The sequence below is a fragment of the Blastomyces dermatitidis genome (assembly GCF_000003525.1).
Source record: "Blastomyces dermatitidis ER-3 genomic scaffold supercont1.5, whole genome shotgun sequence".
In the NCBI taxonomy this organism is placed as follows: Eukaryota; Fungi; Ascomycota; class Eurotiomycetes; order Onygenales; family Ajellomycetaceae; genus Blastomyces; species Blastomyces dermatitidis.
The window spans coordinates 3821816-3842565 of NW_025544778.1; the positions used below are offsets into that span (position 1 = coordinate 3821816).

Here is a 20750-nt window from a genome sequence, read left to right on the forward strand (position 1 = left end):
AACGGTTCTTCTCCTCACGACTTTGTCCTAGTTCGCCGCCGCCGCCCTCGGTGGCAACAGTGGGGGGGGTTTTTGGGTTTTCCATGAGAAAATGAGTAATTACCCCGCGGTAACAATTTGAGAGCAGATTGATAAATCAATCTCATCTTCGCAGTTTGGAAAATCCAATTTCTTCGCGAACATTTCTGCCTCATTATTATTATTATTATTATTATTATTATTGCATATCTATACTTCTGCACTCTACGGGGGGAGAGGGGAGGAGGGGGGGGGTTTGGCTTGCTGTGAATGCGGCTAAAACGTGGAGATATGTCGGCTGTAGGGCGCAAACCAGCCACCACCCAATCCAATCCCATTCCATGCAGGCGGCTGCAGGCTCGCTTAGCGTTTCCATCAGGCCGGCCGAGGAGCAAGCATCGGCAATCCCAACAACGAAACCCCCACTCGGCTCAAGCGGCAAATCAATAATCATGAGACATCGCACATATTTTGAACCGCATATTATTAGGAATTCTCCGATGTGAGGGAACCGAGCACGCCTCGTGGGCCAGGTAGCAGCAAGCAATAGCTAATCTGTTCCAGACTCCGTACAATGAGCGACTATCAGATTTGAACAAAGGAGGAATCGATGGACCTTTTTAATAGGTTAATTCAACATAAAAAAGGAAATGGGGTTGCCTTCGTCGTATATTCCCTGTTTCTCAAATTGTTGATATGAAATATGATAAGCAACGCTATGTATATTATATTACGGCAGAAATTACGCGAAGATTCATTCCGATGCCTCCAGCAAAAACCGTCAAGGCAATAAAATGCATTGAACGTCAGCGAAAATAAAGAGAAGAAGTGAAGAAAAAAAGAAGCAGTAGCAGCAGCAGCAAAGTGTCAAACCTTCATCCCATCACACGCTCCCAAACCGTCCTAAGAGACCCTGTCGATATTCCCAACCGAGCCGGCAACTGGGGGTATAAATTCCATACCACGAAACCATTAACAATCATAGCAATCAACGTGAGCGAAGCTTTTGTTGTCTTGCTTTTTCTCTGGGAATCTTTCCACTGCAGACACCAACGGGTGTTAGCTGTTAGCTATATTATTTGGGACTGGCTTCGCGGGTTAGACGTACCTGTATGTTCCAATCTGACCAGGTAGGGAAGAGGCTCCTGTACCACATATACGCCTGGGACCATGGATACGTGGTTGGATTCCACTTGTTGCCTTGGACATACCACTAGTTGGGGGAGAGGGAGGGGGGGGGGGGGGTTTGTTAGCTACTGTGCCTGCCAGGGATAGGGGATCAAGCAAAGAAAGTGGAACAAGACCTAGATATGGGCCGGAGAGAGAGAGAACGTGATAGCGGAAGACAAGCGAGTGCAACTTACTGACTGACAACCCCCAGAATTGAAAACAGTCTTGTCTAAGTCATCCTGAACCTTATAAGCGTACAATTCTTCTGCCTCCCGCTTGAGCTCGACAATCGCTGCTTTTCCCTCGAATACCGGCTTCAGAATGCGCAGTGCATAATTTACGGTGCTGTGGACATTTTTTAATAGTTAGTCGTTAGCGAAAGATTCCCTTGGCCATCCCCTTTTCTCCCATAGGTTGTATTTAACTAATGAAATAGAACGAGGATGGGAGTACTCACTTCTCCGATGCCATGATCGCAGACGAGTGTCCCGTCGCCGAATTGGGACCCAACAACATGAAAAAGTTGGGAAACCCGCTGAGAGCACAACTGTTGTAAGCTGTCGGTCCTGGATATTTAGACCAGTGCTCCTTGACACTCAATCCATCTCGCCCGACAATATCCAATCCGTGCATGTAGTTGGTGGCCTCAAAACCGGTGGCCAACACGATAACGTCGGCTGCAACAAGGCCCTTATCAGTCAATATGCCTTCGGGGAGAATTTCCAATGGTTTCTCATTGGTTAATGTAATATTTCCTGCGTTCAGAGACTCAAGGTAGCCGCTGCTATCAAAAATTCGACGCTGGGAAGGAAAGGGGTGATATGTTAGTCCATATTCTTCTGGCATGGGAAGCTCCGTGGGAAATCCCTAATGGATTAAATCAATAAACTAAACTTACCTTACATCCGACTTCGAAGTCAGGAATAAGAAGATCGTGGTATTTTGCCGGGGCTCTTTTGCGCATATATCGTTCTGCCATTGCACGCCTCTGCTTTCGTATCTCCGCACCTTTCTTTGTCATTTTAAACGCGGACCAGTTGCGCTCAGCCAGCAAGAATATCAGGAATCGCTGCATTCGCATCGTGAGTGGGATATAACGGAATATCCACTTGACCCATGATGAATAGGAGGGGTTTATGATCGGGACAATCCAGTGCTTTGATCTGACTATTTGCGTGAGATGCTTCACATCGGGCAAAATCGAGGGGACGATTTGCGATCCGGTGCCTGGAACCATTTTTCACATCAATACTTTAGCTACCTAGAAATTTTAGAGAAATTATTTTGATGTACTCACAGCCATTACCAAGAACAATCACATTCTTATCTTTCAGGTCCAGAGAGGAATCCCACTCCGCTGAGTGAAAGATACGGCCCATGAACTTCTCGCTACCGGGGATATCGCATTTACGAGGCACAACAAGAACTCCGACAGCGGTGAAGAGTATGTGACACGTGTGGGTATACTCTTCTCCCGTCGTTAGGTCTCGGAGATACACCGTCCAAAGGCTCGACTTTTCATCCCATTCACACCGGAGGGCTTCAGTTGAGAAGGCCATTTTGTCCCTTAGACAATATCTGTCTCGGACACGGTCATGGTATGCTTTGATTTCTTCACCGGGAGCCAAAAACTTTCCCCAGTCGGGATTCAACTCGAAGGAGAAGCTGTATAGCCCAGACGGGATGTCGCATGCAATCCCTAGAGGAACAGTTAGCTTCTCCTTTTCCCCCCGTTCTTTTTTTTGAGGAATGGGATCCTCCCTCGAGGAAGACATCGATATACGATTCCCGACTTACCGGGATATTTGTTTGCCCACCATGTCCCGCCGCTATCTGGATGGCGCTCAAAAAACCGGATGTCATCGAAGTTATACCATCGCGTCAACGTCGCTCCCAAGGCAATGCCTGAGGCACCAGCGCCAATACAGGCCACTCGAGAGTATGACGAGCCATCCTTGTGGGTGGACTTGCTTGCTGGCATTTTTGGTTTGTTTGATCTTTTCTACGTAGGTGTCAATGTTGAGGCGTGCTTTCTGGTGATGGATGTGCCCGCCCTCGATTTTAGAGAGAAAGAAGCACAGCATAAATAAATAAGGCATTAAAGCCGGCGAAGGCGCCGAGGTAAATAAGTATTTTAGGTAACTAACTATTTAGGTAAATCACCACGATGAATCTTTAATAATGTTCTAACCACGTTCAACTAACGATGTAGTTACCCAGTAGATATATATAAATAATTGATAACAGCTGCCGAGGGCTAAGCTTGATATGCCGATTATTTTTTCATTTAATAACATTATTAAGCTAATATAGAGACTTAAAACTTGCGACTAGGTTAAAATAATCATCATCATTAAATATATCCGCTTAAAGTGATGGAAATATATCACAGGAATCAGAAAAGTCGACCTCATCAATTGCATAAAATATAATCTATATTCTCTAATAAAAAAGAGTGTTCTTAGTAGTTACTCTGTACTGCTAATCCTCAGCATATGCCATTTTATCACCATGTTCAAGTTTTAACAGTGATAAAATAAATAATTGGGCAAACTTTCTCAGTCACCGCAGCTTGATGCAAAGATGGACGGTTAATGAATGAACCAGTGTAAACCGCAACCACTATACATAAGTTAACTACACCTCCAACTCGAATAAATATCACCGCGAATCCCTTCGTTGCCGCTAGCAGAACACTGCACAGCTACAGCCTTACAGCTACCGTATCCACACAGAAAAGCAAAACTATCTGATACTCATCTATCCTACTCATGCTTACTCCAAGTGTCCCGAACCTAGCTCTTGACCAAGTGGAGAAAAAAGCCCCTTTATGCCCGAAGCTATACGAGTTCCCGGCGCTCCTCCGGTGCCTCTACAAACTCTACCGTGCCGACCTAAACTAGGGCCAGAGGAGCCGTTGTATACTTATACAATCCTCCCCGTCCGCACCAAAGCAGATCTCACCGCAGCCATCGCCCTGATAAAAACCTACACGGCGGGTCTGGGCGTTGATCTCTCCTATCAAGACTTCGAGTCGGAAATGGCCCGCATGCCCGGCAGCTATGCACCGCCGTCCGGAGAATTACTTATCGCTGTAGGGGGCAATAATGAGAAGAAGAAGAAAGATAATGAAGCCCAGGCCCAAGATGACCACACACCGCATGTTGTTCTGGGCTGCATCGCACTCCGCGAACTCCATGTACACATGCACAAGGATATGAACAGTGGCTGTGAAAAAGTGCCGCTACAGGCCCAAGCCAACCGTGCGACCTCCCGGTCACACACTCATCCTGACCCTGTCAGCAGCAACGCCGATGACGACGGTAAGGCTCCGGCCAATATTGATACTAAACCCGGCTCTAAATACTGCGAGCTGAAGCGGTTATATGTCACGCCGGCGGCACGGGGGCTTGGGGTGGGCAAGGCGCTGGTAAACGCCATGCTTGCCGTTGCCCGTCAGATCGGATATGAAGAGGTAAGACTTGATACGCTGCCGGATATGCGCGAGGCGATTGCGATGTATAGGGGTATGGGCTTTGGGGTGGTTGAGAAGTATTATGAGACGGCGATTGAAGGCACGGTATTTTTGGGGTTGAGGCTCTGAGATAGGGAGCGAGTGGGGCCGTGGGTATATATATATATATATATATGTGTATGTATGTAACATGACATGGTTCGAGATACCATTCTTTCCGTTGATGACTGGTTATGTTTACATTTTTTCCTTATTGACTGCCGGAGTGGGGTAGTTAGATACTATTAGCTACATAGATTTGACTGAGAGAATATTGAGGACAGACGACTTAATTGCCTCGTTTGGAGTGATGTGATATAGTTATCAAAGTGCCACTGTCCCCCATTCGCACCTCATGGGTTCCTTTTATTTTCCCACCTCCACTCCTTGGTCCCTACTAATTAAGAGATATACGTAAGTACATTCCTCCATGCCTTTTCTAAGTACTTTTGCGTATTAAAAAAGTGTCAAAAAACGGCAGCCCGAATGGCAGACAGACACAAAAAATCCGCAAGAGCTTTCAAAACATGAAGTCCAAAACAAAGACGGACTTTTTGAAACTTGAGATCTGAAAGTAGGTGTGATGTTCACAGGTGTGTGATGGGTAAGTGGAGAATGCATGAGAAAGCATCTGATCCAAGGAACCCATGCACTCAACGCCTCATCTACCTGTAGGATCGTGCGACGCTTCAAACTGAAGCTGAAAACATTGGGGAGAACATAACTCCCTGACAAAAAATACGCAAATGCCCAAATACCACACATGGAAGATCGAAAAGGTAAACATAAACAAAGTCTTGGTCCTGACACAATTAGAATATCATACGTGCGAACCGTCTTTTGGATCCCGGCTGAAACGCCGCGGCTATCCTTTGTGTGTTGGCAGGGCACTTCCGCCGCCACACTGCCTGGGTCGCTAGCAGTTTGTTTTGCTATTCAACATGGCGATTGTAGCGATGACATCTGCCGGTTCCAGTAAGTGCCAACTTGCAAGTGTCTGTTTCGAACTGGCACCTACAGTGACCGAGAAAACCCGGTCCCGCGGGAGGTTACTGTTTACGAGCGCACGGAACATATCTATTAAAATACGTAGATTAGCACGTTGTACTCTATTGGTGATTTCAAACGGCTGGGCGGCCGATCGGCAGACGAACCTTCATCAGTAAAATCGTCACCCAGACACAAAACGAAATCCGGATCCTGCCCTAGCCCGTATTTATATTCTTCTACCAGACGAGTCGCGATGGATCCTTTGTTGACAAATGTCGGCCGGACCTCTAGATTTGCTTTGCCAGATAAGACCTCGACCGGCCAGCGTTTCACCACAGTATTTTCAAGGTGTTTCCTGCATTCTGTGGCCTGGAAGGTGCCGTACTCTGGATCAGCTCGACGATAATGCCAAGTTAAAGCGACCCTCTTTCGCTCGATGAAGGAGCCTTGCGTGCGTTCGGTGTAGTGTTGGAAAATCTCAAGCACTTCTTTCTGCCATCCCATGTTGGACTTTTCAGTCAGGTTCTCCCAATCATCGCTTCGGGGTTGCCGGATGAAACACCCGTGCTCGGCACTCAAGCCAAGTTCGGAGATATGGCCCATCCACTCATCGAGGAAGGCTTGGTCCCGACCACTAATAATCCAAACGGAATTCTTCGGATCGGCAGCAAGGGTTTTGATCGTACGGAGTACACGATCCGATGGGATTGCAGCCTGAGGATCCTTCACAATAGGCGTTAAGGTGCCATCGTAGTCAAACATAAACAAGCGTCTGCGAGATTTTCGATACTGTGAAAGAAGCTTGGCTTTATCAAGGGCTGGGGTAGCAATGGACTGATCGAAGGAGGAAAGGTTGGTTAGGAGGCGTTTGAGGTATTTGTCGGACCATGTGGTGATTGTGTGCGTTGTAACGTGTTTATAGAGCTGCTTGTGTTGAGCTTCTCGTTCCTCTGGTGTCATCAACAGTGCTTGATTAATGGCGTCGGCTACGCCTCCCAGATCCCAAGGGTTGATATGGATAGCGCTACTTAGACTGGCTGCTGTGCCGGAGAATTCAGAAAGAATTAACGGGCCGTGATTTTCGTGCTGGCAGACGACGTATTCTAGGCTGGTCGTGTTCATGCCGTCACGGACACTGGTGATTAGACCAATGTCTGCAGCTCGTAAAAGGGCAAAATATTCCTGTGGCACGAGATACTGAGAATAATGCTGAACAGGGGAGAAGCTAAGCGATCCGAATCTGCCGTTGATAGTGGAAACAAGATGTGACATTTGACTTGAAATCTTTGCTTCGGATTCCTCCTTCTCCTCTTCCACGCTTGTCGGGCTCGTTACCTGTATCAAAACAACTTTGTTGCGCCACTGAGGGTACCGTTCAAGAAATGTTTCAAAAGCCATCAATTTTTGCGTCACCCCGCGTACAGAATCTAACCTGTCTCTTCCAATAATAATTCTCTTTCCGTGGTACTGTTTTTTGATGCTGCTAACGATGTCAGAAATGCCTGGTTCGTCGTAGGCCAGCTTCCGTACTCCATCTACGTCAATCCCGATGGGGAAAACATCAACGGCAACATGAGCTCCGTACGCATCAATGCCTGCATAATTTGAATCAAAACCCAAGATTCTTGTGCAGCAAGAAGCAAAGTGACGAGAGTACGAAAATATCTGGAAACCTATCATGTTTGCACCCAGAACGCCAGTCAGTATATCTTTCCTTTTGGAAAGACATCTCATAAACTCGCTGCTCGGAAACGGCGTGTGAAGGAAAAAGCCAATGTAGATGTTGGGAACCATTTGACGTAGAATGCTTGGAAGAAGGAACAAATGGTAGTCGTGGATCCAAATTATATCACCGGGAGTGTAGGTCTCCAGAATGCGATCTGCGAAAAGTTGGTTGAGTCTCACGTAGTCTGCCCACCATTTCCGCTCAGACCAGCCATCGGTCGTGGCGCGTTGTTTGTAATGGAGATCAGGATATAGCTCTCTCTCAGGATAACGCCTCCATCTCCCCTGGTCTTTCAGATACAGGTTTTGATCGGGGTATTCTTGTTCGTCAGTTAACCAAATGGGGAGAACCCTTCCGAATTTGCTATTGCGAAGTTGATCTTGAAGGCGAATGCGATCCTGTTCCGTTACGCATATTCCATCTTGAACGGCATAGCTCGGTTTTTCGGAGGGATCGATTGGGACAGGGGCGGATGCTTTATTTAGAGGGGTAGGGGTAGTGTCAGCGGGAAGTGGCTGTCCAGGAGGAGTCGCATGCCGGGTTTCTGGGCCGTGAATTTGTTCGATTTCACCCGTCCATCCTACCATGGTGTGATTCCATGGCGTTTTTGAAGAGGCGAGGTAGCAGAATGAATCAAACAAGGCTGAGGTTCCTGGTCGGTGTTTGAGTTCCTGAATTCGCAAGTAAGCTAGAGAACGAAGGAACGGAACAAATATGCTCGCATAGAAGCCTCATACCCAATCATGACCAGGGCGTATTCTGAGTTTGTACGGAATACAAAATGCGGCACTGATGATTCTACCCGTCAAATGTAGACCCGGATGTCCCTCTTGGGGTTCTATTGACGGCGCTGAAGGTTTTGAAGAATCAATCAGGCTTAAACGACGTAGGAGGTCCGCCCCGGACTTTACGCCTTTAGCAGCTTCTGTTGGGCTCTCGGGAAACCTTGCAGGCTTCTCATTCAGTAGATTGGACACAAGTTCGGCATCATTATTTCCAACGTGATTCGGAAGGCGTCTCACGTCGGTAGGGGGGGTGCCATCAACAGCTGTCCTGTCGGGGGACCCGACATCATTGGACGCCATGGCGGGGGAGGGATCTGAGCAAATAGCGTAAGAAGAGCTAGGTAGGGTGCTGTCTAAATATATCTCTGTTAACTTTCTACCGGATATAAAAAGCTCCGCATATCGCGGGGTCATAATAAAATACTAATAATTATTTGGCAAAAAAAAAAAAAAAAAAAAAAAAGGAAACAAAAGGAAAATAAGAAGCAAGCATACCGAATAGATGATAATTCCAGCAAGGTTATCTAGGATTAAATAAAGCTAGAGGCTAATGGATATAAACTTCCCAGATCATCTGGCGAAGTAGAGCTTATAAATAAAAGGACTCGAGGTTAAAAACCGGGCAGCCGTGGCAAGAGGAGTGGGGTGGGCTGATAACAGTGATAAGTGGAATACAGTCATGGCCAAGAGATATCAATGGAAGCAGATGTATGATGGTGTCAACACTGCGGAGAAAGGTGGATTCAGGCCCAATTCGAACCTGTTGGAGAACTGCAACCGGGGGCCAACGAATCGAGTTGTAGCATCTAGATGAAGTTCGAAGCGGACAGAAAGGTCGATGATGCGCCTGGTGCGGCTAATCCGCGGCTACGTCATGGCCCCAGGCAACGTCCTCGCTCTGGCCTACAAAGTTACTGCAGCCAGCGGAATTGGCCCCAACCCAGCCCAGCTTCCCACTGGAGACCATTATTGTTGAGCCACAAGTATCTTAGTAATTGCTCTTGGCGTCGGGAATCTGCTCCGTTTCAAGGGAACGAAAGTGTTCTGGTTAACTAGCTATATCGCCTTTTACGCTCCTCTTTGTCGCTGTGAACTGGACAAGCTCGGTCTTCCAAACTGACTACTGATTCGCTACCCCCGTTTCGAATTTTCGAATTGCAAGGCTGAGTTGACGCGGACATTGCGCTGGGCTTCGGAGAAGAACGAATAGAAGTCAAGTAACTATAGCAAACCGTCCAATGCCGTATGGGGGGAAGTGTGTGATGACTAATCAGCTACAACGCTATCCAGGTTGATATTCGAGAAAAAAAGTTTCTATCCTTCGACTCGGGCTTTATTCCATGCGACATCTCACAATTCAAGTTGCTTCTGGTCATAGGAGCTGGTTGAATACGGGACCCCATATGCTCCCCAGACCCATCGAGCTAACTGGTGCCGAATTCCATTTTATTCCCGTACCCTTCATCTTTCGAACGGGATGGTCTCCATATATTTGATAGCGCGATCCGGGGAGCCCTGCATACGATGCCTCATTGACAGAGAACTCTCTCAAAGCGCATGGATATTTCTACGAGCCCGTCGACAGTACCATAATGCCTCTGGTCGCTGGCGGCCAAGCAACCAGCTCGAGGTGGACCCCAATAGCCTCGAGGAGACCATACAAAGACATCGATCCGCCAACCGCCAGACGTTCACTATTCGAAAGATACCCTCTCGAACAAATGATTTTAAGGCGACAATTCGCCCGGAATTTATCCAATCCCGTTGGAAATTGGAGGCAGATCAGTCGGATCAGCCTGCTCGTCAAGTAGACCTTTCCTGGATTCTCGACCCCGGCGAAGGCGCCGGCTCCAAATTTGACGTCCATTCCTTCCAGGCCCGACGCTACGCTGCAGTCGACCCGACAAGACCCAATATTTCATGGACGAAGTATGCACCTTACAGCCCAACGACAGAGCTCCCCTGGCTCAATTATGTGGAAAAGTCCGGCGGCGGAGCTGTCGCATGCCTAGGCGAGGAAATTAGAGCCTTTGAAAAATACATGCTGCCAACTCCTGGGGAGAGGGATGCGGTTGAAAAAGCTCAAAATGACGCAATTGCATCCTTACAATCTGTTGAAGCGGACCTACCAATTCTCATCGGTTCGCATAGAACTGGAATGGCCCTACCCCACTCCTCTGTCGACCTGTTTGTTCCCATCAAAGATCTTGAGAGGGCAGAAGATGGCCGAGGTCCAAGTGCCAATCGGCCAAAGATGGTGCAAGCCCGACTCAAACGCCTACGTGAGATGGAGCGTATACTGAAAAATTCTCAGACCCTTTCCAATGTTACGCTGAGGAGAGATAGAGACCCAACCTTATCAGCAATTCACGTTGCTACGGGCCTACCGGTCCAATTCCAATGCGGACCCAGTCCACCCGCCTCCCTGGATTTCATACTCAACTACCGCGCAGAATTCCCGACCCTCCGCGCTTTATTCATAGTCCTACGAATGCTACTCGAAACGCGGGGTCTGCTTGGTGGAACTGATGGCGGAATGCATCCTTATCTCTTGACCATGATGATTGTTGCAGCTCTCAAGATTCGAGAGGGCAAATACCAACGCGACAACGTGGGCGGCCAATTGTTGCACGTCCTTGAAGTTTATATGGATACAGATTTTACTAGATACGGCGTTTCTGTCGAGCCGCCTGGTCTGTTCGACAAATGGCTAAGTCTAAGGGAAGTAAGGAACAAGGACGGGAGGGTGATTCGCTTACACCACCCTTATTTAAGGGGTCAGCGTAGCATCAGCAAACGTTCCTTTTCACCCCCAAGCTATGGGATGCTGAGCCTGCAAGATCCCTCTGATTTCATGAATGACGTGGGGTGGACGTGTTTTGTTATGCCCGAAGTGAAGCAGGTGTTTAAAGCTACACATGCTGACCTCAAAGCTCGAATAAAATCCGAGGAAAAACCCAGTACTGCTCAACAGCAAGATAAAGACGCCATCCTTGGAAGCAATGAGAACAAACCTAGCGAAAGCTTCCTTAGTTTCGCCCTGGGCGCAAACTACCACGACTTCGAAAGATTCCGCGATCACATCCTCATCGACGCATCTCTGACAGGAGGAGATGTCCGTACCGACGAAATAAATCGCAATTTCGAACCGCGCCCTCGCCCGCTCGGGGAAGTGAGGACACACATGGAAAGTTGGCGCACAGAAGGTGAAGAAGGCCACGTTCCTCGTTGAGGGATGACTTTCCAGCATCTCTGTATTAGCAAATTCAATCATATACCTCCTGGCACTGGATAGATACCCTTTCAGACTTATGACAACTCCCTCATCTTTGAGACTGGGTCTTTGGCTTGGATATCCCGGCTCGAACATAGCTCATTTAATTGAAAGATACACCAAGCTGTATAGAAGTAGTAGTTAGAATCTTTAATACCAATGTCTCATTACAGCTAGCGCCCACTTCCTTCTAATGCTTTAGTTTCATCCTCACTGTTTCCATCTAAATTTCTCCCACCCACCTTATTCAACACTCCTAAGAGTGCGCATGAAGCTTTTCTAGTAATAGGGTCATGTATATCGGCATCTCTGAAGCGGTATCCTCTTCTTCCCTCTTCGTGGCCCTGCATGACGTACCAACATATCGCCCCTGAAATCTGAGCATCTAGTATGGATATTTCGGTCGATTGAATATAGGGGGGGCAGGGGTCTATGATCTATCTATACATGCGCAAATATCCTAACTTCGCAGAAAAACACAAAGGCTCCAAGGAAAGCAACAAGATGAGCAAAAAAGGCAAACCAAACCCAGTTAGAAATCTTTAATCTAATATACAGTTTCCACCCCATCGACCAACTCTCTTACATGTTCACTTCAATCACTCAGTCAACTCCACATCCCACCTCTCAACCATCTTCTCCCCGCCTCTCCCCTGTACCCAATTTTCCAACCATCTCCGCTCTGCCGCCTCCGCCTCACCTTCCTTCAACCCAACCGAAACATCCACCCCACCCCTCTCCTCCACGGCAATCCTAACCTCCTCCGCACTCATTCCCTCAACCCCTCCATTCTTCACAATCAACCAATCATCCACCTCAAGATATCTCATCCACTTCCTCAACCTCGGCCGATAGATCTGATTAACAATCTCTGCCACGAGAAACCCAGGCAAAAAAGAACTACCAGTCACCTCATGGCCCCGACTTAGCCTGAAAACCGCACACGCCCTCAAAACACCCGCCGTCGACGCATGGTTAATCAGCCCGTTAATATCCACCGTATGCGGTATCGCCGTGGCATTAAGTAGCACATCTAGATTCGCAATGGCAGTCGCTTTTACAGTATCAATGCCATTCGCACCATTGGCAGCAGCAGCAGCAGCAGCAGCAGCGGCAGCCCCATCCACCTCCGCCGCCCTCACAGCCTTCTCCTTCCGCAAACACGCCTTAACCCGCTCCTTCTCCACCTGCCGCGGCACCCGACACGTAAACGGCGTAACCACGCTGCCCAGCGCCAGCACGACAAACGGCGTCATCTCCCCGCACAGCAGCAAGATGAGTGAGAACGGAATCATGCGGCGCACGTCGTACGCCGCGCGGCGGATGAGCTGGAACTCGCTGCGAGAAACTTTCTTCGCGTACATGCGCAGCATGGCGGCGTTGTTGATGTGTTTGACGGCGTAGACGGTCGGGGGAGGGGAGGTGGGGAGGAGTAGCGAGAGGCCTAGGCGGCTGCGGAGCGGGAGGGCGGCGCGGTAGTTATAGTAAACGTTTTTAAGGCCGGTTTTGTAGAAGGAGAGGTAGGCTTTGCCGAGGGCGAAGTAGTATTTTGCCTTGTTGGCGCTGGGGTCTTTTTCGGGGAGGGAAAGGGGGGCTGGGAGGGTGGATAATGGGGGGTTTAGGGGGGAGGTTATGGTGACAGGTTGGACGGTGGTGGTAGCTGTGGTGGAGGTGGAGGTGGTAGGAGGTGGTTTCGGGCGGCCCGGTGTACTAGAGAAATGGGCAATGCCGGCTCCATTGTTGCTGAGAAGGGGGAGGAGGTAGCTGTGTTGTATTCTTTGGCGGTAGAAGGTGTGTGTTGGCTGCGGAAGACTACGAGCGGAGCGGGGTCCCGCTGGGAGGACGGCTATAGTGGCGCAAAGGCCACGGCATGAATTGGCTAGCATCGCATGGATGAAAGACAAAAAGGCAAAAGAGACGAGTTGGTAATGAACGAAAGGGGAGGCGGAATATTTCTTATCTCGATATTATTGCAATCGAGTTGGTGATAAAAATCTTGGGGAAAATGGTGTGCTTAGTAATCGACGGGTGAGATTGCTTGAAATACTACTGCAGAACTACCTAAAAAACCGAAATTGAACGGAGTTTTGTCCGCTGAGATTTCATTTTACATTAAAAGCTACCAGCAATAAACAGAAGCCAAACGACCGACTTGTGGCTTCAAGGGTAGGGGATGGGAAATCAAACAAAAAAGCCAATGATTAGATAACTAAACTTTGCTTAACTCAATGAGCCAGAGGAGATATTGCACGAATTTCAGCAAGAGTAGATGGAGAACTACTGAAGGATGAAAAGAAAAACGAGGGTAAAAACAATGATGCGAGAGGCAGAACAACATTAAAAAACCCAGAGAGTAAAACTCAATCGCCCACAACAAGCCATCACTGCCTGTTACTGTCATTCTCAACTCTCTTCATTTCAGGTGCATGACTGCCGTCCTATGCGCAGCTACCGCCCACCCAGCGGCAAGACATCATCAGGTAACAGATACATCATCCTCATACCTCAATGCTATCCATTCTCATCAAGTCCAAACACGGACCAATACGTTTGCTCGCCCTGTTAAACATCCGAAAAAAAAAAAAAAAAAAAAAAACAAACTGCCATAAACTGCAGAGAAATTGAGGAAGGAAAGCGTGAGGGACGAGAGGAAAAAATTGCATTAAGATCCACCTGGCTTAGTTTTAAGTTTTTCTGCTTTTTCATATCGTAAAAAATTGAAATGGGAAACGAAATGGAAAGGAAGAGAAAAATGTTAGAGAGGAGAAGCATCAGGCGAAGTACGCATGTAAAATATTCAAAAAGTAACCCGGCATCACGGGGAAACTTCATGTCCTGTCCGCCCTCTGAGCTTCGGGAGAAAACTCCTGATCGCTGGCATCAAGTATATCATATTCTTCATCAGTCAGGAAGTCGTCCTCAGTCGAGTTGCCATCAAGCGTGAGGCTCTCAACATCATCTGCCAGATCATGATTCACTTCAAGTTCGTTGGCTGCGGGAACTTTAGGAGAAACGGACTTTTCGATACTCGCTGAAGGGGATTCTGTCTCCAGTTTGGGGAATATCATTGCACTCTCAGACTGAGACTCCCCCTGGGAAACCTCAGCATCTCCGGCTTCGGTGCGCGATTCGACACTTGATTTCTCTGTTTCGACGGAGGACTGTTTATTATCTGCAGTCTGCTCTGGAAGAGTCTCCATCTCCTCGGCAGAGGCTCGGACGTCGATATCACACCATAGCTTGTGCCCAAAAGCACGTCCATCAGGTGTCTTGAGACGCCAGTATGAAATGGCCCGGCCCTCACGCCGAGGCGTCTTTAGTTCGATAGTAAAGTCAGCAAAGGCACCTGCGGGAGTGTGTATCGTAAGCTCTTGCGATTCCATCGCAGACACAAGGTTGCTGAGACTGGATGGATGATTGGTGTCGACGTTGAACATGCTATCCCCTCCAACAAAGCGAACGCTGCATCCCTTTGGCCAGGGGGCAGGCCCAGGATTGTACAGGGTCCATGTTTGAGTAATGGTCTTGTTGGGAGCAAGACGCGACCCATCAGGAATGGTGTCTCGAACGAAGAGAGCGCGAAGTTCAGAAGGCGTGGAGCTTAGTTCTGCTCTGCTGGTCATAGCATCATCTTTAACGCTTGGCTGTGCAGTGGTGGAATCTGCCTCACTGGCAGCGTCACTGTCAGCCACACTGGCAGCGTCCGTGTCTGCCTTCTCTGTCTGAACCTGAGTTGCAGCATTCGATTTCGAAGGTGCAACAGTCTCAGTTGAAGTGGATTTCGTAACTGGTTGATCACCGAGAGTAACAGCACTCTCCCCACCACCGCCGGTGTTATTGAAGGTAGTGACAGTTGCATTGCGAACAGGCGTCTTGAACTTAATCAAAGGATGTGTGCGGTTGTGAGTATTGTCAGGATGGGCTTCACAATTTCCACAGAAATCTGTGTCATGGCAAACGGCACACTTATAGCGGATTCCTCTGATATAAACAGGCTTAGAAGACACAGAGCAAAGAGGACCATCACAGATAACGCCGTAGTGAGTTGGGCGGTAATCGTGTGGCTCGGGAATCGGTGTATAGAGTGGAGCAAAGCGGTGACCAGGGTGGAATTCCGGAGCATTCATGATACACTTTGAACAATAATCCCAGTCCGGACAATTAAGACACTTATGGCGGACGCCTTTGATAGACTGCATGGCATTAGAACCGTCGAATTCAACAATAAGGCAGTTTGGGGCGCAAAAGCTCACCTTGTTGCATCCATCGCAGATTGCAGCGTGGTAACGACCACGCCCAGGCTGGCAGGTCGACATGACGAGGCCCTTCGACTGGAACTCGCCATCTACAATAAGGGAGAAGGAATGTCCAGGATGGTGACCATGCCTGTCCTCAAGAAGACAAGTGAAGCAGAGGTCATAGTCTGGGCAATCCTGGCAGGTAACAAGTTCTTTCTCATTGAAGTCTTTGATACAACGTTAGCGAGGCATGCGACCAAAAAAGGAACATTCCGCCAAATACCTCTGAAGCATGCATTGCAGGTCCGCGCTCTAACCCTCATCTCGTCAACCTCCATAGAAGTGATGTGTTTTTCCGTATTGTTGAGCTCCTCTTGAGGTTCTGGCTCGTGGTACTTTCGCGGGGCAATAGTCTCGGTAACGCTATAATTAATTCTTCCGTCGTTGACGGTCCGTTTGATTAACCAATGCCCCTCCCCTGGGCAGAGGACACCTGCATCGATGCATTTCTGGCATAGATCATAATCCCCATCATCACAGATACTGCAATGATAGTGGGCATCAGGCACACGTTCGCCACAGTGATTGCAGTCGATGCAAATGGGCGACAACTGATTGAGATTGGGACCAGCAGCACACATATCTCCAGCTGTGGACACGGGATTTGATTGCACGAGGTCCGTATCTCGTTGGGGTTCTGCCTGGGGAGGTATCTGGTTGTCGACCCCAGCTGGGCTATCGTCTGGAACGCTCGGGAACATGGCAGGGTTTAAGGGAGGGGGTGGAGAAGATCCAGAAGCAGGATAATCATTCTGGTTGACGAACCCATCGGTCGGGACACGAAGAACGGTTTCGAGGTAGCTGCATCGCTGCTGGGGTTGTTCTTGCTGGGCATCTGTGCTCTGGGGAGGCACAGATAAGGGTTGAGGTTCAGGCGCTGGCTCTGGAGCCAGAGTTACCTTAATTCGAAGCTTCAATTTAGCTTTAGCTGCACGATACAGCTGCTTGTATACAGAAATATTCTCGCTGTCAAGGACTACGTAGGAGCCAGCACTATCCGAATAACGTTCGAGGGTGACGTTGGCATCGTCAGGGATAGTTAGCAGTTGGCGAACCTAGAGGAATTTGAGTCCAACATTAGTCATAAATTCAATAACATGAAATGCCCAGGTAGAATGAAAAAAAGAAAAGGGAAGGGAAGGGGGGGGAGAAATTGAATACCTTCTGTGGCAAGGAGGAAGCACCAAGCTCTCGCAAGGGTAGCTTGAAACGTCTCGTGTAGCCCTTGAAGAGGACTTTGATGGAAATCAGAGTTTCCGGGCCAACAGGAGCCGTCTGGGGGGGTTGGAACGGAGCAGCCATGATTTACGGCATATGGAGATGGATAAAGCTTTGAGGAGTGGTTGATGATGAGAGTTCAAAAAGCTGGGGGAAGCTGTAGATGAGGCTGATGTATGTAGCTGGGGGAACGGAGAGCCTTAGCGAGCTAAAGCCAACGGTTTGAACTAAATAATAAAGGAAGAAGAGGAACAACTGGCACAAAGAACTTAGCAAGTGGATAGGTGGAAGAAGCAAAGAGGAGAGAGCACGGAGAGGGAGATGGCAGAAGAAGAATATGAGGATGGAGGTTTAGCGAGGGTGAGGTGAGGTTGCGCGAGGAGAGGAGAGAAGAGGAGGAGAGAAAGGAAGGAAGGAGAGTTGAGTTGCCCAGCAAAGCCAAAGCCCGGCAATTGGCTGCTTGGCGGCTGCATCTGCCTGGGGACTACTCCGTACTTGGGGACTTGCTTGGGGACTGGCTGGAGTCGCGGCGGACGCTGCGGCGTGGTATTTGCCTCGTACTGGTATTATTATTATTATTATTCCTTGGAATTATCTCGCCCGCAATCTACACCGTACGGTACGCTGCGTAGTAGCTGCCTGTTGCCGCCCCTCTAGCCTTGTTGCGGTAACTATGGTATCATACGTATGGTAACTGTCCAACTCTGGCCAACCACGGTCGATTTGCCGCGCAAGTTGCATGATATCATTTTGTGATCATATGGACGTTCTGGGGCTGTATTTGACGACGCCCAGCCTGGCCAAAACATAATGTACTCACTACCCCATCTTTGGTGCTAGCGCGCAGCCAGAGCTTCTGTACAAGTACGGAGTACCTTGTTGCATCCTCACCGCCTTGGAATGATGCCGTGCAAGAGTCCTCACATGACACTGTTTTCTTTACAGCCTTGTTACAGTCAACGTCACAAATAATACGCCGATAATAATTAGGTTTCAATTCATTCATCATTTGCTCTGGAAAGGCAGACACCATATCAATATCATAGTAGGTATGAGCAAGGCTGGAACTCTTCTTGAACTGCGAACTCCCGTACAACCAAGTTTCTAACCCTTAGTTATCTCGTCATTCGGTCGGATCTCAAAGCCCGTTCATCTGTTGTTGCCAATTTTTGTGTTAAAGCAACCACTGCTTGACACCGCCATTCGTAGCTTGCGAATACTTAATCATCGGGATAATCCTCCCAGCTGAAGAAACTGGAAGCTACAGTGAGCAGAATTAGCCGAGAATACGGAGTACGGAGGTCGCTTTCAAAGTTTTGATTAGATCTATCACATGGAGGATTGATCTTTACGCTCTCCAGCGTAGGGGCCATGAACGGTCGAAAGTAGCAGGCGTTTTGAGCTACTTTCGGCCCTCATGGCATCGCGGATTGATCAGCCACACTAATTAACACTATAACTATCTAATCCGGAAGTCATCGATCGCCGCTTTTTGAGAACCCACGTACGTCCATTATTGGCCTCACCTTCTGCTCGCCTTCTCCTCGCGCGACTGCTCGCGAACCGCTCACCTTTTCCCAGTCACCTGCATTCCCCCCCAAATATGATGGCTCCCTGGATAGTCATGGCCTCACCATCACCATCATGTCCCTCCCCCCCTCGGGTTGCTGTTGGTCCTTTTCAAACCATTATTATACACATGTTACCAGTCCCTTCTCCTCCCCGTCCCATTTCCTTGCAGACAGCTAGTCTACTCCAGTCCCTCCCTAGAATCTCTTTTCTATCTACCTACATATCACAGACAGTCTCACACGCCCACTGAACGGTGTGACAGTTGGAAGACTCAGAGTGCTGAAAGCTGGCAGATCACACACGGCTGTTCTCTCTGATGTTTAGTATCCAGTCTCCATTTGTTCAGGCTGGCAGAAAACTGGCACATCCAGCATCTCTGCCTTAATCTTTAGATCCATACCACCTCAGTGCAACAGGATGAGATACCAGTAGATATCTTCAACCTTTTTGAATTCAGGTGTGAAGGTCTCATCATGTATTGTCATGAAGAGAAGATGCCCCAGAAGATTCAGAAGAGCACGAGCTGCTTATAATAGTGTAGGTACAGTGCTGTAGGGGTTCAACTTGAGTGACTTGGGGGCTTGTGGCACTTGAGGTGCGATTGCCATGCAAGGAAGAGTGCATAGTAGATTGCTATTAATTCCACCATCAGTACTATCCAGTGCTCTTTGATATCTATATCTATTTTACTTATAGTAATGAATATGATTTTCTTCATTGACTATCATAGCTGCTGCTCTCATGCTCAGATTTGTTGCTGAGACATCTGTAAACACTCTTATGAAGAGGGGTTTCATTGTCTTCAGAGCTGTTTCAGTAGCTTCATTCTCATTGAAGTTGATGTGGATGGCTTCAACTATCGGTGTGTGCCACAGTTCAATGGGGCATGGGTTGATAGTCTTGATGGGTTCGAGCTCTCCGGCATCAAACATTCTCTTTGAAACCTTGAGGAGGTACGGGTATCTTCTTCTGGAGCATGTAGTGCCTGACATGGCTCTCTGGAGTACTTTGTGCATTGGGTGTGTTTAGGAGAGGGTCTGCAGGTTCTAAAATGAGCAAATGGGCTACGTGCCAGCCCATTGCTATGGAATGAAAGTTGTGAGTGTCTCATGGCCTCAGTACCTTCTGATGCTCAATAGATGTAAGAAGCAAATTTAGATGGGAAAAGAGCAAGAATAAGATGATGATGATGCAATCAAACAGTAAACCTGTCACATAACAGGGATGGCAGGCTCATGATTCTCACTTTCCAACTTGAAAAGAGTGGCTAGTCTACATCTTGGGGAAGTAATTAGACTTAGCCATGTCAACTGAGTGTTCTGTTGGGCTGATGGAGCGTGCTTCTAGGCCAAAAAGTTCTAGGCTGGATGCGGGACTGGGCAGGGTCGAGACGACGGAAGGACTGAGGTCCGATGAGTCTGGCATAGGCGAGTGAGATGGAGCAATGCAGTCCCTATCTGGCACCCCGTGAGATTTCAGGTGATTTTTGCATGACTTGAAGAAGTGAGGGAAGTAAAAGTGGTTAACCAAGAACCGCGCCTTGCCTACCCAGTAGTTTCTAGATCTTTTTAGCCGAAGATTATACCAGTTTGTAGCCTGGTTGGTAGGCTTTAGAGAACTGTTGCCCGTCTCTTGTCTAAGGGGATATGATCTTGGAACTTTGAGGTTGCCTTCAGGCTGAGACAAGGAACGAGGAGGATGTCTTGACCCCTGTATAGGGTCAGGGTGTATAGATTCTTCACTTGGGGATATGGTGTGAGAAGTGATCAGTGAATCAGCAGCAATTGATGCACAGTGTGCACGCTCTTCAATGAGCATATGGGAGTAAGCTTCGCTAAGTGAGTTCCTTGTGTGTATGATGACAGGAAGGGTGTCCTTTGGATTCAAGCATATGACCAGTGGCGGGCATGACTGTAGGCAAGGAAGTTGAGCTCTTCATCTGTCCACTGATGGTAGTGTTGTCGCGTAGAGGTTACCCTGTCTGATAGCAAGAGCAAGAATTGAGAGGATTGTGTAGATCGGGTTGTTGGAGTCATATTTTCTTCTTGTTTATTTGCGGAGCGAAGCGAAGCAAATATATGATGAAAACCCTGGTCATTAAAAGTGGAGAATTTCCTTTTTGGGGTTCTTGGCGCGAATACAGCCCACTGATTGGTGTAGAATTAAGCGAAGCGCAATCCCGTGA

At 48.2% G+C, this 20750-nt stretch overlaps 7 protein-coding genes across 10 annotated transcripts; 2 read left to right on the forward strand and 5 right to left on the reverse strand.

Annotated features, from left to right (window-relative positions):
* Positions 1-175: 175 nt before the first annotated feature.
* On the forward strand, positions 176-5121 carry BDCG_05385 (acetyltransferase). Of its 4 annotated transcripts, none has more exons than XM_045421059.1 (3): positions 176-1552; positions 1625-2011; positions 2106-5121. In XM_045421059.1, exon 3 carries the CDS (start codon positions 4019-4021, stop codon positions 4790-4792), a length of 774 nt encoding a protein of 257 aa, XP_045281242.1. In that variant the 5' UTR covers positions 176-1552; positions 1625-2011; positions 2106-4018; the 3' UTR covers positions 4793-5121. The 4 variants fall into 4 exon arrangements, with proteins under 4 accessions (XP_045281242.1, XP_045281243.1, XP_045281241.1 ...); XM_045421060.1 differs by having other exon boundaries at positions 176-1148; positions 1400-1552; positions 1625-5121; XM_045421058.1 differs by having other exon boundaries at positions 176-520; positions 583-1552; positions 1625-5121.
* On the reverse strand, positions 439-3450 carry BDCG_05384 (monooxygenase). The gene is made up of 7 exons (XM_045421056.1): positions 2986-3450; positions 2486-2887; positions 2087-2415; positions 1646-1989; positions 1383-1533; positions 1127-1231; positions 439-1058 (listed from the first exon to the last, which is right to left on the reverse strand). Exons 1-7 carry the CDS (start codon positions 3167-3169, stop codon positions 894-896), a joined length of 1680 nt encoding a protein of 559 aa, XP_045277025.1. The 5' UTR covers positions 3170-3450; the 3' UTR covers positions 439-893.
* Positions 3576-9383, reverse strand: BDCG_05386 (trehalose 6-phosphate synthase). Its single transcript, XM_045421061.1, has 4 exons — positions 8699-9383; positions 8156-8556; positions 5857-8089; positions 3576-5779 (listed from the first exon to the last, which is right to left on the reverse strand). The coding sequence occupies exons 2-4, from the start codon at positions 8501-8503 to the stop codon at positions 5619-5621; spliced, it is 2742 nt and encodes a 913-aa protein (XP_045277027.1). The 5' UTR covers positions 8504-8556; positions 8699-9383; the 3' UTR covers positions 3576-5618.
* Positions 8851-13684, forward strand: BDCG_05387 (uncharacterized protein). Its single transcript, XM_045421062.1, has 2 exons — positions 8851-9420; positions 9494-13684. Exon 2 carries the CDS (start codon positions 9681-9683, stop codon positions 11433-11435), a length of 1755 nt encoding a protein of 584 aa, XP_045277028.1. The 5' UTR covers positions 8851-9420; positions 9494-9680; the 3' UTR covers positions 11436-13684.
* Positions 12077-13363, reverse strand: BDCG_05388 (uncharacterized protein; the record flags this gene model as incomplete). Its single annotated transcript, XM_045421063.1, has 1 exon — positions 12077-13363. One exon carries the CDS (start codon positions 13361-13363, stop codon positions 12077-12079), a length of 1287 nt encoding a protein of 428 aa, XP_045277029.1.
* Positions 13685-14305: 621 nt separating the features above from the next.
* BDCG_05389 (ZZ type zinc finger domain-containing protein) lies at positions 14306-17077 on the reverse strand (the record flags this gene model as incomplete). Its single annotated transcript, XM_045421064.1, has 3 exons — positions 14306-15942; positions 15999-16830; positions 16937-17077. 3 exons carry the CDS (start codon positions 17075-17077, stop codon positions 14306-14308), a joined length of 2610 nt encoding a protein of 869 aa, XP_045277030.1.
* A 2760-nt stretch (positions 17078-19837) lies between these two features.
* BDCG_05390 (uncharacterized protein) lies at positions 19838-20421 on the reverse strand (the record flags this gene model as incomplete). The annotated part of the gene is made up of 1 exon (XM_045421065.1): positions 19838-20421. The coding sequence occupies exon 1, from the start codon at positions 20381-20383 to the stop codon at positions 19838-19840; it is 546 nt and encodes a 181-aa protein (XP_045277031.1). The 5' UTR covers positions 20384-20421.
* Positions 20422-20750: the final 329 nt, after the last annotated feature.